Genomic DNA, 14,457 nt, shown 5'->3' with positions numbered 1-14,457 from the left:
TTTCCCATTTAGGATAGTGAGTATTACAATTCACTAAGATGGATTCTTGAAAACGATCCAACAGAACTGGACCTCAGGTTTGTCATAGATGAAGAACTTTTTGGACAGGTTTGTAAATTTTGATTAATTAAAATGGTACATAAATTGTGGAACTTTAGAACTTAAGTTTAATAACTTAAGTGAAATGTCATAACTTAAGTTTAGATGTTAAATAATGCATGTACTCAACATATTTCTGCACTCTATTTTTAAATTTATTTTCCAGTAACGAAAGCTGTCTCTCAGAAAGAATTTCTGCTTCTTTAACATTTGACTCATTCCATATTTATTTTAGTAAAACTAATATTTCAAGTTTTCTTAGCTTTTGAATGGATTTAATTTAAAACACCAGGTTTCTGGTATAACTATCATATTTACACTTAATTTTTTTCACTAAAATAACATATCAAGGTATCATGCTTAATTTTAGACCCATCAACATGAGTTGAAAATCGGCGGGTCAGAAATAGTCGTCACCAATAAGAACAAAAAGGAATATATTTAGTAAGTATTTTGTTGTAAGTATTTTACTCTATTTAGTAAATTATTGGAAATAATTTTATACTTCTTTCTGGGAAGACTCTTTGTACCTTTTTTCTCTTACCCCAGAGTCAGAGCCTCAATGTTCTTTTTCTCTTTCTGTAACCATGTCATATTACTCACTCATGTTCATGTTTTTGCCTTGGGCTTAGCTAGTCTTTATTTTTTGTTTCTAACCAGAACACATGTACCTTAACAGTTTTTCTTGTTTCCTGTGAAAACGATGAAATGTTTTGTTTGTTTTAGTCTTGTAATACAATGGCGATTTGTAAACCGAATCCAGAAGCAAATGGCTGCTTTTAAAGAGGTACTCATTTTGTTTCCTCTTCTATAACTTCAAAGTACAGTCCATAAGTTTTAAATATTGGGCCTTATCATGTCAGAGAAAAAGTAGTATATGACTTTTTAAAACCATTTTAAATTCATTTTCATACTGACAAAATATTAAATGAATAGATGTTGAGTTAAAATGCAATCATTCAAGAAATCCATGCAATAAACAGTCCTCCTTAACATAGATCCCCCTCAGCTTTCCCAGTCCCACTCCTCTCACCTTAAGTAACCTTGAGTGAACAAAGGAACAAGAGTGCTAGAGGGATGGTGGAATATACTATTTGTTTCTTTTCCTAAATGGGGTCACATCATACATGTTGGTTTGTGACTCACTTTCTTCACTTATCAAATACTTATTGGAGGTCTTTACGTGTCAAGATATATAGCGACCTTTCTTTGTGGCTGCCTTTTATTCATACTGTAAATTCATAAGTGATTTAAACTTGCCAATTGATAGACATTTAAGCTGTTGTCAGGGCATTCATTTCCTAAGCTAACTAAAAGTCTTCTGTTAAACATTTATCACATACTTTTTCATTTATTCAACATTGAGCACTGACTGTGTCTGGTGCTATGCGAGAGGCAAAGAGACATAGGTCCTGCTGTCAAGGAGCAGAGACTCTAAAGGGGGAAATGGACAGAGGGAAGCCTGCAGTACTAGGTGAGCAGAGAAGAGAGGTAGAAACCAGAGCAGAGAGAGGTGGAGGCAGGGGAGGGGAGGGCTCGAGGGATCGGCCAGCCACAAAGGAAGGGGAAATGCAATTCTAAGCAGAGGGAGCAGCACCTGTGAAGTGTGGCAGTAAGACAGACTGGGCACACGTTAGAGAGAATACAAGCCATTGCTGTACTGGATAAGAGGATGCAAGAGGTGAAATTAAGCCTGGAGAGATGGGAAGAACCAGATGATGGGGGCCCTGTTTGTTCAGAGTTTTCTCTGAAGTCCAGTGAGGGAAGAAGGTGGCATTAAAGGCTATTAACAATAGAACACCAGGATTCAATGTATTGATACATTTTGGTCAGATCATTCTGGAAGTGGTAAGTAATGAGCTAGAGAGGGCAAGACGAGCCGCAGAGGCTAGTTGGAAAGTGCTGCAGTAATCCCGGGGAGAAATGGTAAGGGCAGTGGGAAGAAAGCTGTGTGGGCACGTGAGTGGCTCTCAGGAAGGGAGATCTATAGCTTAGGGTGATTTAAAGGATAGAGATCTGGGGATCCTCTGCATGTGTGTAGTGGAGGTGTGGACTAGACAAGATGGAAAATTCAAAAGAACAGTAAGAACGGTGAGAGTGGATGGCCACACGTGGGGATGTGGGAACACCAACATTTAAGGAATGGACAGGAGAAACGGAGACATCAAAGGAAATCAGCAAAGGCAGACAGACATAGGAGGAAAACCATCAACAGCAGAGTTTCAAGAACAAAGGTGTTGTCAACAATATCGTAGTGCAGAGAAGTCAAATAAGATAGGGAACTAAAAAGCATGTAGTAGATGTAGCTGCAGAGCTGTCTTTGAGTTTCTCCAGGACACCTTCAGGGAAGCATTGATGAAGAGGTCAGATTGCAGTGGTTGAGGGATAGATGGGGGTGAGCGAGGGGATTTGGAAATGCATAGTAACACTGTCCAGAGTGTGGAGAGCAGAAAGAGGGGCTTGCTCTCTTGTTTTGTTTTTAAGGTAGATAAGGCTTGAACAAATTTAGATGCATCAAGAGTGAGCTCATAAAGGTTTAGTGATGACATCCTTGAGGAAACAGATGAAGCACAGAGAGGAAGTGGTCCCTCTCTCCACAGCAGTGGGGAGGAGGCCCTCGTGGATGTTGGTGCTGGTTGGTATGTGGGGATGCAGAAGGTTGAGGGAATTCCATCCTGCAGAATTGCCTCTATTTTCTCTCTCAAGTAGAAATTACCTGCTGTAAAGAAGGGGTGACATGGAGGAGGAGGAGGCTTAAAAATTGTGGGGAAGTTTTAAAATAGCCACTTTGAGGAATCAGTGAGAGAACAGACATGTATCCTTTCTTGCCAACACTGAAATGTCAGTTAAGAGCCCATGAATGTATAGTGGAAGAAGACGAAGTATGGGATTGTCCATTGACCCCACTGACCCGGATTTTAAATATATTCTTTCTACTAGGGATTTTTTGAACTGATACCACAGGATCTCATCAAAATTTTTGATGAAAATGAACTAGAGGTAAGAAATATTGTTCATATCTTAAAACAGGACTTTTGTTCCCATTATTTTTCATGTCTACAGTTTGACATTTCTTATTACGTAGCTTCTGATGTGTGGCTTGGGAGATGTCGATGTGAATGACTGGAGAGAACACACAAAGTACAAAAATGGCTACAGTGTAAATCATCAAGTCATCCAGTGGTTTTGGAAGGTAATGGAAAGCTTCTATTTTCATAAATTACTCTTCAGTAGATTCAGTCATATTTAACTATACTAGTGGATCACATAGGGATACGACAAAAAATACATATAGCCCTGCCAAAATTATCTTTGATGTTGTACTGTATACGTTTACCTTCTGGAATATGGTTCCAACCTCCATGCATATTTTTAGATACGTAAAATGTGCAGCATGTTGTAAGCGGCAGTGACAGCTGAGATAAGCACTTGATTCCTTACTAAAGTTGGGACTCTTCAAGGGAACTTGTACTAACCTGCAGTGTATTCTCTGGGACTCCTGCATGGCTCCTTGGAATGTGATTTTCCATCTTGTACAGAAATGTGTATGCTACTCAATAATACCAGTAAATAACAATTTTTTAAAAGCCGTGAGTCACATCTGAGAGGAAATGTTGTCACTTTATTAGGCTATAATCCCATTCTAAAGAGTTACCATGTAGCCTTGGAAATGAAGTTTCAAGAACTTTGTGAACCACCCATAAGCACAACTTGAACTAAAAGAAACATGCAAATTTCATAAGTGATCATTAATGCTCTAACTAACTTCTGATAGCATATTTTTCAGGATAGTTTTGTTACCGTTTTTTCCCAGTGATGTTCCTAAGTGCTGCTTTTATCTTTTGCAGGCTGTTTTAATGATGGACTCAGAAAAAAGAATACGATTACTTCAGTTTGTCACTGGCACATCCCGTGTGCCTATGAATGGATTTGCTGAACTGTATGGTAAGGATTTCCATCGATCATTAAAAGATGGAGCTTATGGCAGTTGTCTTTTTCATGGCTGACTAGTTTTCAGGCTTCTATCATTTATACAAATATTTAGCTTAATTTTAAAAATTAAGATTTTAAAATGATTATAATTCGATACACTGAAGTAGGTCAAAATAGATGTACACCTTCTAATCAGATAGCAAAGGAGAAAACTGCAAACATGAAGTGACTCAAGTTACTTCCCGTTCTTGAATTTTAAATTTGATTCCCACCCTGCATTCCATTGCAGAAAAAGCATTGCCTGTAGTGTGATGGTTTAGGGCAGGCAGCGTGTAAAGTTCCACAGGGTGTTAATAAGCGTACAACAAAACACAGAGAGTATCGTAGCAGAGTACATTTGGGGGAAAGAACGAACTAAATGAAGTTAAATATTCTGTTTATTGGAATGACATTTACTTGCTTTTAAAGATACCAAGAAGAACAAATCTTTCAGAGAAAGTAGAGCCAAGATTGGAGCCCTACTGTCCCCTCCTTGGTCAACCTGGTTTCCTTGTTAAGCTTCATTTATATCTGTTTGCAGAACCTGTCAAGCAGTTGCCACTTCTCCACCTAGAGTAACCACTCCCAGTAGGAAGGCTGAGACAAGAGCTTTGCTGCTCACCAATGTGCTCATTGGAAAGACAAATCCAGTTAAGCAGGGCAAACACCCCTTCCATCTCTAGATCCAGTGCCCTCTTTTATGCAGCCCAGGCCTACAGCCGTGAACTGATATAATGAATTTTTTGGAATTTGGGGGAGATATCCCACACACAGGTCCAGAGTTATTAGTGTTAGACTATAAATTCAAATTCTTAAGGGTTTACAAAAGAAGTAGAAGTTGCTTCAGAATGTTAATATTGCAGTGCAGTATTATCTAGACAATAAAAAGTATGTTACATTTTTTTAACATCTTTATTGGAGTATAATTCCTTTATAATGGTGTGTTAATTTCTGCTGTATCACAAAGTGAATCAGCTATACGTATACATATATCCCCATATCCCCTCCCTTTTGTGTCTCCCTCCCACCCTCCCTATCCCACCCCTCTAGGTGGTCAGAGCACTGAGCTGATCTCCCTGTGCTGTGCGGCTGCTTCCCACTACCTATCTATTTTACATTTGGTAGTGTATATATGTCCATGCCACTCTCTCACTTCGTCCCAGCTTACCCTTTCCCTTCCCCATGTCCTCAAGTCCATTCTCTACGTCTGCAGTTTTATTCCTGTCCTGCCTCTAGGTTCTTCAGAACCTTTTTTTTTTTTTTTTAGATTCCATGTATATGTGTTAGCATACAGTATTTGTTTTCCTCTTTCTGACTTACTTCACTCTGTATGATAGACTCTAGGTCCATCCACCTCACTACAAATCAATTTCGTTTCTTTTTATAGCTGAGTAATATTCCATTGTATATATGTGCCACATCTTCTTTATCCATTCATCTGTCGATGGACACTTAGGTTGTTTCCGTGTCATGGCTATTGTAAATAGTGCTGCATTGAACATTGTGGTACATGACTCTTGTTTTTGTTTGTTTGTTTGTTTTTGCGGTACGCGGGCCCCTCACTGCTGTGGCTCCTCCCATTGCGGAGCACAGGCTCCGGATGTGCAGTCTCAGCGGCCATGGCTCACGGTCCCAGCCGCTCCGCGGCATGTGGGAATCTTCCCGGACCGGGGCACAAAGCCGTGTCCCCTGCATCGGCAGGCGGACTCTCAACCACTGCGCCACCAGGGAAGCCCATGACTCTTTTTGAATTATGGTTTTCTCAGGGTAAATGCCCAGTAGTGGGATTGCTGGGTCATATGGTAGTTCTATTTTTAGTTTTTTAAGGAACTTCCATACTGTTCTCCATAGTAGCTGTATCAATTTACATTCCCACCAACAGTGCAAGGGGCTTTCCTTTTTTCCACACCCTCTCCAGCATTTATTGTTTGTAGACTTTTTGATGATGGCCATTCTGACCAGTGTGAGGTGATACCTCATTGTAGTTTTGATTTGCATTTCTGTAATGATTAGTGATGTTGAGCATCCTTTCATGTGTTTGTTGGCAATCTGTATATCTTCTCTGGAGAAATGTCTATTTAGGTCTTCTGCCCATTTTTGGATTGGGTTGTTTGTTTTTTTGATATTGAGCTACATGAGCTGCTTGTATATTTTGGAGATTAATTCTTTGTCAGTTGCTTCGTTTGCAAATATTTTCTCCCATTCTGAGGGTTGTCTTTTCATCTTGTTTCTTTTGCTGTGCAAAAGCTTTTAAGTTTCATTAGGTCTCATTTGTTTATTTTTGTTTTTATTTCCTTTTCCCCAGGAGGTGGGTCACAAAGGGTCTTGCTGTGATTTATGTCATAGAGTGTTCTGCCTATGTTTTCCTCTAAGAGTTTTATAGTGTCTGGCCTTAAATTTAGGTCTTTAATCCATTTTGAGTTTATTATTGTGTATGATGTTAGGGAGTGTTCTAATTTCATTCTTTTATATGTAGCTGTCCAGTTTTCCCAGCACCACTTATTGAAGAGGCTGTCTTTTCTCCGTTGTATACTCTTGCCTCCTTTATGAAAAATAAGGTGACCATATGTGTGTGGGTTTATCTCTGGACTTTCTATCCTGTTCCATTCATCTATACTTCTGTTTTGTGTCAGTACCATACGGTCTTGATTACTGTAGCTTTGTAGTATAGTCTGAAGTCAGGGAGCCTAATTCCTCCAGCTCTGTTTTCTTTCTCAGGATTGCTTTGGCTATTCTGGGTCTTTTGTGTTTCAATACAGATTGTGAAATTTTTTGTTCTAGTTCTCTGAAAAATGCCATTGGTAGTTTGATAGAGATTGCACTGAATTTGTACATTGCTTTGGATAGTAGAGTCATTTTCACAATGTTGACTCTTCCCATCCAAGAACATGGTATATCTCACCATCTGTTTTTATCATCTTTAATTTCTTTCATCAGTGTCTTACAGTTTTCTGCGTACAGGTCTTTTGTCTCCTTAGGTAGGTTTATTCCTAGGTATTTTATTCTTTTTGTTGCAATGGTAAATGGGAGTGTTTCCTTGATTTCTCTTTCAGATTTTTCATCATTAGTGTATAGGAATGCAAGAGATTTCTGTGCATTAATTTTGTATCCTGCAACTTTACCACATTCATTGATTACCTCTAGTAGTTTTCTGGTGGCATCTTTAGGATTCTCTATGTATAGTATCATGTCATCTGTAAACAGTGACAGTTTCACTTCTTCTTTTTCAATTTGTATTCCTTTTATTTCTTTTTCTCCTCTTATTGCCGTGGCTAGGACTTCCAAAACTATGTCGAATAATAGTGGCAAGATGTCTTGTTCCTGATCTTAGAGGAAATGCTTTCAGTTTTTCACCATTTAGAATGATGTTTGCTGTGGGTTTGTCATATATGGCCTTTATTATGTTGAGGTAGGTTCCCTCTATGCCCACTTTCTGGAGAGTTTTTATCATAAACCGGTGTTGAATTTTTCAAAAGCTTTCTCTGCATCTATTGAGATGATCATATGGTTTTTATCCTTCAATTTGTTATTATGATGTATCACACTGATTGATTTGCATATATGGAAAAGTCCTTGCATCCCTGGGATAAACCCCACTTGATCATGGTGTATCAACTTTTAATGTGTTGTTGGATTCTGTTTGCTAGTATTTTGTTGAGGATTTTTGCATCTATATTCATCAGTGATCCTGGTCTGTAATTTTCTTTTTTTGAGTATCTTTGTCTGGTTTTGGTGTCAGGGAGACGGTGGGCTCATAGAATGAGTTTGGGAGTGTTCCTTCCTCTGCAATTTTTTGTAAGAGTTTGAGAAGGATGGGTGTTAACTCTTCTCTAAACATTTGATAGAATTCACCTGTGAAGCCCTCTGGTCCTGGGCTTTTGTTTGTTGGAAAATTTTTAATCACAGTTTCAATTTCATTGCTTGTGATTGGTCTGTTTCTATTTCTTCCTGGTTCAGTCTCAAAAGGTTGTGCTTTTCTAAAAATTTGCCAATTTCTTCCAGGTTGTGCATTTTATTGGCATGTACTTGCTTGTTGTAACCTCCCATGATCCTTTGTATTTCTGCAGTGTCAGTTGTTACTTCTTCTCTTTCATTTCTAATTCTGTGTCAATTTTGTTTATCTTCTCAAAGAACCAGCTTTTAGTTTTATTGATCTTTGCTATTGTTTCCTTCATTTCTTTTTCATTTATTTCTGATCTGGTCTTTATGATTTCTTTCCTTCTTCTAACTTTGGGGGTTTTTTTGTTCTTCTTTCTCTAACTGCTTTAGGTGTAAGGTTAGGTTGTTTATTTGAGATTTTTCTTGTTTCTTGAGGTAGGATTTTATTGCTCTAAACTTCCCTCTTAGAACTGCTTTTGCTGCATCCCATAGGTTTTGGGTTGTCGTGTTTTCATTGTCATTTGTTTATAGATTTTTTTTATTTCTTCAGTGATCTCTTGGTTATTTAGTAGAGTATTGATTAGTCTCCATGTATTTGTATTTTTTACCATTTTTTTCCTGTAATTGATATCTAGTCCTATAGTGTTGTGGTCGGAAAAGATACTTGATACAATTTCAATTTTCTTAAATTTACCAAGGCTTGATTTGTGACCCAAGATATGATCTATCCTGAAGAATATTCCATGAGTGCTTGAGAAGAAAGTGTATTCTGTTGTTTTGGGGTGGGATGTCCTATAAATATCAATTAAGTCCATCTTGTTTAATGTGTCATTTGAAGCTTGTGTTTCCTCATTTATTTTCATTTTGGATGATCTGTCCATTGGTGAAAGTGGGGTGTTAAAGTCCCCTACTATTATTGTGTTACTGTCAATTTCCCCTTTTATGGTTGTTAGCATTTGCCCTATGTATTGAAGTGCTCCTATGTTGGGTGCATAAATATTTACAATTGTTATATTATCTTCTTGGATTGATCCCTTGATCATTATGTAGTGTCCTTCTTTGTCTCTTGTAATAGTCTTTATTTTAAAGTCTATTCTGTCTGATATGAGAATTGCTACTTCAGCTTTCTTTTTATTTCCATTTGCATGGAATATCTTTTTTTCCATCCCCTCACTGTCAGTCTGTACATGTCCATAGGTCTGAAGTGGGTCTTTTGTAGGCAGCATGTATACGGGTCTTGTTTTTGTATCCATTCAGCCAGTCTTTGTCTTTTGGTTGGAGCATTTAATCCATTTACATTTAAGGGAATTATTGATATGTATGTTCCTATTACCATTTTCTTAATTGTTTTGGGTTTGTTATTGTAGTCTTTTCCTTCTCTTGTGTTTCCTGCCTAGAGAAGTTCCTTTAGCATTTGTTGTAGTGCTGAATTCTCTTAGCTTTTGCTTGTCTGTAAAGGTTTTAATTTCTCCATCGAATCTGAATGAGATCCTTGCTGGGTAGAGTAATCTTGGTTGTAGGCTTTTCCCTTTCATCACTTTAAATATGTCCTGCCACACCCTTCTGGCTTGCAGAGTTTCTGCTGAAGGATCAGCTGTTAACCTTATGGGGATTCCCCTGTATATTATTTGTTGCTTTTCCCTTGCTGCTTTTAATACGTTTTCTTTGTGTTTAAGTTTTAATAGTTTGATTAATATGTGTCTTGGCATGTTTCTCCTTGGATTTATCTTGTATGGGACTCTCTGCGCTTCCTGGACTTGACTATTTCCTTTCCCATATTAGCAATGTTCTCAACTATAATCTCTTCAAATACTTTCTCAGTCCCTTTCTTTTTCTCTTCTTCTTCTGTGACCCCTGTATTTCAAATGTTGGTGCGTTTAATGTTGTCCCAGAGGTCTCTGGGACTGTCCTCAATTCTTTTCATTCTTTTTTCTTTATTCTGCTCTGCGGTAGTTATTTCCACTATTTTATCTTCCAGGTCACTTATCCTTTCTTCTACCTCAGTTATTCTGCTATTGATTCCTTCTAGAGAATTTTTCATTTCATTTCATTTATTGTGTTGTTCATAAGTGTTTGTTTGCTCTTTAGTTCTTCTAGGTCCTTGTTAAACGTTTCTTATATTTTCTCTATTCTATTCCCAAGATTTTGGATCATATTTACTTTCATTACTCTGAATTCTTTTTTGGGTAGATGCCTATTTCCTCTTCATTTGTTTGGTCTGTTAGGTTTTTACCTTGCTCCTTCATCTGCTGTGTATTTCTCTGTCTTCTCATTTTGCTTAACTGTGTTTGGGGTTCACAGGCTGCAGGTTCATAGTTCCCGTTGTTTTTGATGTCTGACATCAGTGGGTATGTTGGTTCAGTGGGTTGTGTAGGCTTCCTGGTGGAGGGGACTGGTGCCTGTGTTCTGATGGTTGAGGCTGGATCTTGTCTTTCTGGTGGGCAGGACCACATCCAGTGGTGTGTTTTGGGGTGCCTGTGAACTTATTATGATTTTAGGCAGCCTCTCTGGTAATGGGTGGGGTTGTGTTCCTGTCTTGCTAGTCGTTTGACATGGGGTGTCCAGCACTGTAGCTTGCTGGTTGTTCAGGGGAGCTGGGTCTTAGCGTTGAGATAGAGATCTCTGGGAGAGCTCTCACCAACTGATATTATGAGGGGCTGGGAGGTCTCTTGTGGACCAATGTCCTGAACTCAGCTCTCCCACCTCAGAGGCTCAGGCCTGACACCTGGCCAGAGCACCAAGATCCTGGGTCATCCTGGAGAAGATGGACTGAAGCCAGGAGAAAGCTAGATGATGGGAGACCCGTCAGAAGGCTTGTTTGGTGAGGTCAGGCAAAGGATGGTGACATTCTGTACCCAGGCTTTACTCGCGAAGGGGAAAGGGGTGCCTCCGGAAGCCAAGTGCGAACTTCCACGCAAAAGTATGTTACAGTGATATTGGTTGACTTACAGGAAGTTTTCCAGATGGATTGTTTAGGTGAGAGAATCAAGAGGAAAGGAAATATAATTCCATGCTATGGAAAACACAATGACAAAAGTACTGAAATTTTACCTGTATGGATAATTGTGATGGATGATGTGTGAAAAGCAATGCTTTTTGAGAAAAGAGTAATATGGAAAATTTAGGTATTTTTAGTGCTGCTTCTGACAATTATCCTCACACACACATATTTGGATATGAGTCTAAGACATCAGAGAAGTATGGAAGGTGTCTCATCATGTTGTCAGCATTGATGACCTGGGAGGTTGGAGGAATTTGAGAATTGGAGAAGGAAGAGCTAAGCGAAAACTCCAAAGGAAAAAAAAAGTTTCTAAGAATGTCCATAATAAGAGGAAAATGTAGCATGTATAACATGATCCCATGCACATAAAATCCTATATAGATGCACATGCACAAAAAGATTGATGATAGGATGTTTACTCAGATTTAATGGTGGAATTTCAGGTTATTTTTGCATCTTTCATTATATAATCTCACTGCAAAAAAAATAAAGCAATGGAGAAAAAATAATCAGAAAAAGCTGTTTTCAGTGGGACTCAAAAACACACATTTTCTGTGTACCTATGACAGAGGTGGTATATGGAAATGCAGGGCTAGGAAACAGCAAAAGCCCCGTCAGACACACCACCGCCACCCCCTGCCCCAGGGCAGAGGGATACTGTGGTCCCAAATGCACTGATAGAAGAGGAGACCTCATTTCATGGCTGGACAGTAAAGTCATCAGGCCCAGGACAACATTATTTCTTCTGAGTTTAAAGCAACTAGATGTTCTCTGTGTGTTTAAGTTCTACATTAGCAAAAGCGAGTTGTGAAATGCCCAGAAATTCCTGTAAGACAAATTGAAACCAAAGCAACTCTTCTTCCTTGTAGGCTCAAACGGACCACAGTCATTTACAGTTGAGCAGTGGGGCACCCCTGAGAAGTTGCCAAGAGCTCATACATGGTAAGCAGTTTCTCTGACCCTAGAGAACAAGTCCTCAGGGACAGAAGGTCCTCTTACAGTCTGAGTATGGAAGGTCTAGTTCCCTCTGTGCTGTGTTGGTGGCAGATATGGAGGGGGAGGGGGGAGAGGAGAGGAGGAGGGCCGGGAATCAGCCACACCAACCCAGGAACAGCTGTTTCTTTACTGGGCAGGCCTGAAGACCAGGCAGCTGAACACTGGAGAGACCCATCTAAACTTCTGACCCGGGGACATCCCTGGCGGTCCAGTTGTTAAGATTCGGTGCTTCCACTGTAGGGGGCACGGGTTCGATCCCTGGTCAGGGAACTAAGATCCCAGATGCCACACGGTACAGCCAAAAAAAAAAGGTAAACTGTTGACCATATCTTGCTTCCATCACATGAATGATGATCCATCCCAAGAAGGACTAGAACATTCCATTTTGAAGGTTCCAATGACAGGAGCCCAGACGTTTGGAGATCAGGGTGGAGGTGAGAGGTCACCACCAAGAATTCCTGGGGAGAGTCCACACCTAGAGTCCAATCCTAAACATTCCTTCTCCCTGAGGAGAAAAGGTCTTTTCGTGTGGTTGAAACATAGCGCGCATAGCTGCACCATGAACAGTTTGCCCTGGGAACTCGCTTTGTCAGTGTCTGCAATAACCAGCCCCTCTCTGTCCTTTCAGCTTTAATCGCTTGGACTTGCCACCGTATGAGTCCTTTGAAGAATTATGGGATAAACTTCAGATGGCCATTGAGAACACTCAGGGTTTTGATGGCGTCGATTAGATTACAAGTAACCATCTATGGTGTTTTACTGCCGCTCTTTTATAAGCAAAATCTTGACTTAAAATTTTCCGGGGAACTTCTAACCCTTGGCCATTGATGCTTCCCAGATATTGGAGAAAATCATGTCAAAGAATTAGAAGAAATAGTATGACAACTTTTCCATTATTTCATTCACTTATATAAGGTGTTGCTTTTACGCAGTTGTTTTGTTCTATCTTGAGTTCACCCTCTAGTATAAAAGTCCTGTGTGCCTGAAATCGTGAGTGTTGTCCTTGACATTTACCTCTTTTACAGTATTTGCCAGGCAGTTTCTTAAACTACTGAAATTATAACTGTGAAATATTTGTGATAAGTGTCATGTGTGAAAAGTTTGATGCTTTTTGAGAAGGAAACGGAAATTGGGGGAAAAAACTTTAATATTGAGTACACTACAATATAGTCAGTGCTGCCTGCAGCTAGTTATTATTTTGTAGACCTGCCTACTGCACATTACTGCCCAGATTTTTGGAAAAATCTTAGAAAGTATGTTACCTATATTTTTAGTCAACTGATTCACTTGCAAAAAGCTGCTTACTTCATTTTAAAAAGCATTTGGCTTTTGTTAATATGCGGTTTTACTAAGCAAGGTGGTTCATAAGACGTGAAGCAAATTCAAATTTGCGAAGGGTTAAGGTATTAACGCCTTCCTCTTGCCTGTATATCCTTATGGCTCATTGGTAGAGTCATCACTCTTTACTGTGTTAGTTTAGTTAAAAGAATTCCTTCTTCAAACTAAAGCTTGACAAAGCAGTATTCCTAAATAAGCCTTGAAGAACTAAGTTAAATGTATAATACTTGCCTTTACTAGTCATTCTTTACAGTTGCACAATTATGTAGTAAATATATGTTTACAGGGTTTCTTATGTTTACAGATTAAGCTAATCTCTGCAGTTGCATTTTTATATTTTTAGTATTTCACTTTAATCAAAAAACCAAATAATTTGTTAAAAATAACCAAAGAATAGTTATAAGGCATAATTTGTATTAAATTACCACATTTCTTATGCTTTTTTAAAAACCTGTTTACTATGAAAATGTTTTGCTATAAATCCAAAACTCTTTAGGCAAAATGCTACAGATAGACCCTGACTTGAACCAAACTGAAGTACATAAAAATCCTGTGCATGTATTCAGTGAAGGTTTACTGAATGCCTGCGATGTGCATAGCTCTGTCTAGGCCCTGGGGTGAGAGTCGTCAGCTTCAAAGAAATCTAGCTGAGTCCCCATCCTCAAGGAATTTAGAGATGTGTAAAGGAATTTTCAAACAATCAAAAGTCAGTCGGGGTGAGCAGAAGAAGGCAAAAGGGAAAGTGTTCCAGTGCCCCTGCAAAGATGAGTGTGCCAAGACTGTATTTATATATTTTATACCTACATTGGAATGATTATATAGAAAATGCTCTTGCAAAAAGATAAAGCTGTTTCTCAATATGGTATCTTCGTGATTTAGGGGTAATTGTAAATATATGTTATTAATCTTCTTAAATACATACATATATATATATATGCATACTCTGAGAGTTGTAAAAAGTGCATCTGGCTCTTGGTTAAAGTTTGTTGGGGTCTAACACGATGGGTACCATTCAGCACCTGGTAGGGATGTCCCATGTGACAGAAGCAAAACCACTTTCCAAACAGCACATCAGCAGCTCAGCTTACGGAGAGTAATTCACAGATCTAGGTACCCTGTGTCTAATCTTCACCTTGCTAACTAGCATTCAGGGGAGACCACCAGGTGTAGCC

General features: G+C 39.0%; 1 protein-coding gene across 3 annotated transcripts in view; it reads left to right on the top strand.

The window, feature by feature from the left end:
• NEDD4 (NEDD4 E3 ubiquitin protein ligase) overlaps positions 1–14,143 on the top strand; it is a 162,522-nt gene extending 148,379 nt beyond the window's left edge. For all 3 annotated transcript variants that reach the window (XM_033851710.2, XM_033851709.2, XM_073801042.1), the window contains 8 exons: positions 13–108; positions 470–543; positions 826–886; positions 3,040–3,099; positions 3,185–3,292; positions 3,948–4,044; positions 11,821–11,893; positions 12,576–14,143. In XM_033851710.2, the coding sequence (XP_033707601.1) occupies positions 13–108; positions 470–543; positions 826–886; positions 3,040–3,099; positions 3,185–3,292; positions 3,948–4,044; positions 11,821–11,893; positions 12,576–12,678 (672 nt within the window). In that variant the 3' untranslated portion in view covers positions 12,679–14,143. The remainder of the gene's footprint in view (positions 1–12; positions 109–469; positions 544–825; positions 887–3,039; positions 3,100–3,184; positions 3,293–3,947; positions 4,045–11,820; positions 11,894–12,575) is intronic.
• The last annotated feature ends 314 nt before the right edge of the window (positions 14,144–14,457 follow it).

The sequence above is a fragment of the Tursiops truncatus genome, chromosome 2 (genome assembly GCF_011762595.2).
Source record: "Tursiops truncatus isolate mTurTru1 chromosome 2, mTurTru1.mat.Y, whole genome shotgun sequence".
NCBI lineage: Eukaryota > Metazoa > Chordata > Mammalia > Artiodactyla > Delphinidae > Tursiops > Tursiops truncatus.
The sequence above is the reverse complement of the archived record's forward strand: the minus strand, read 5'-3'. Positions and strand labels throughout refer to the sequence as shown.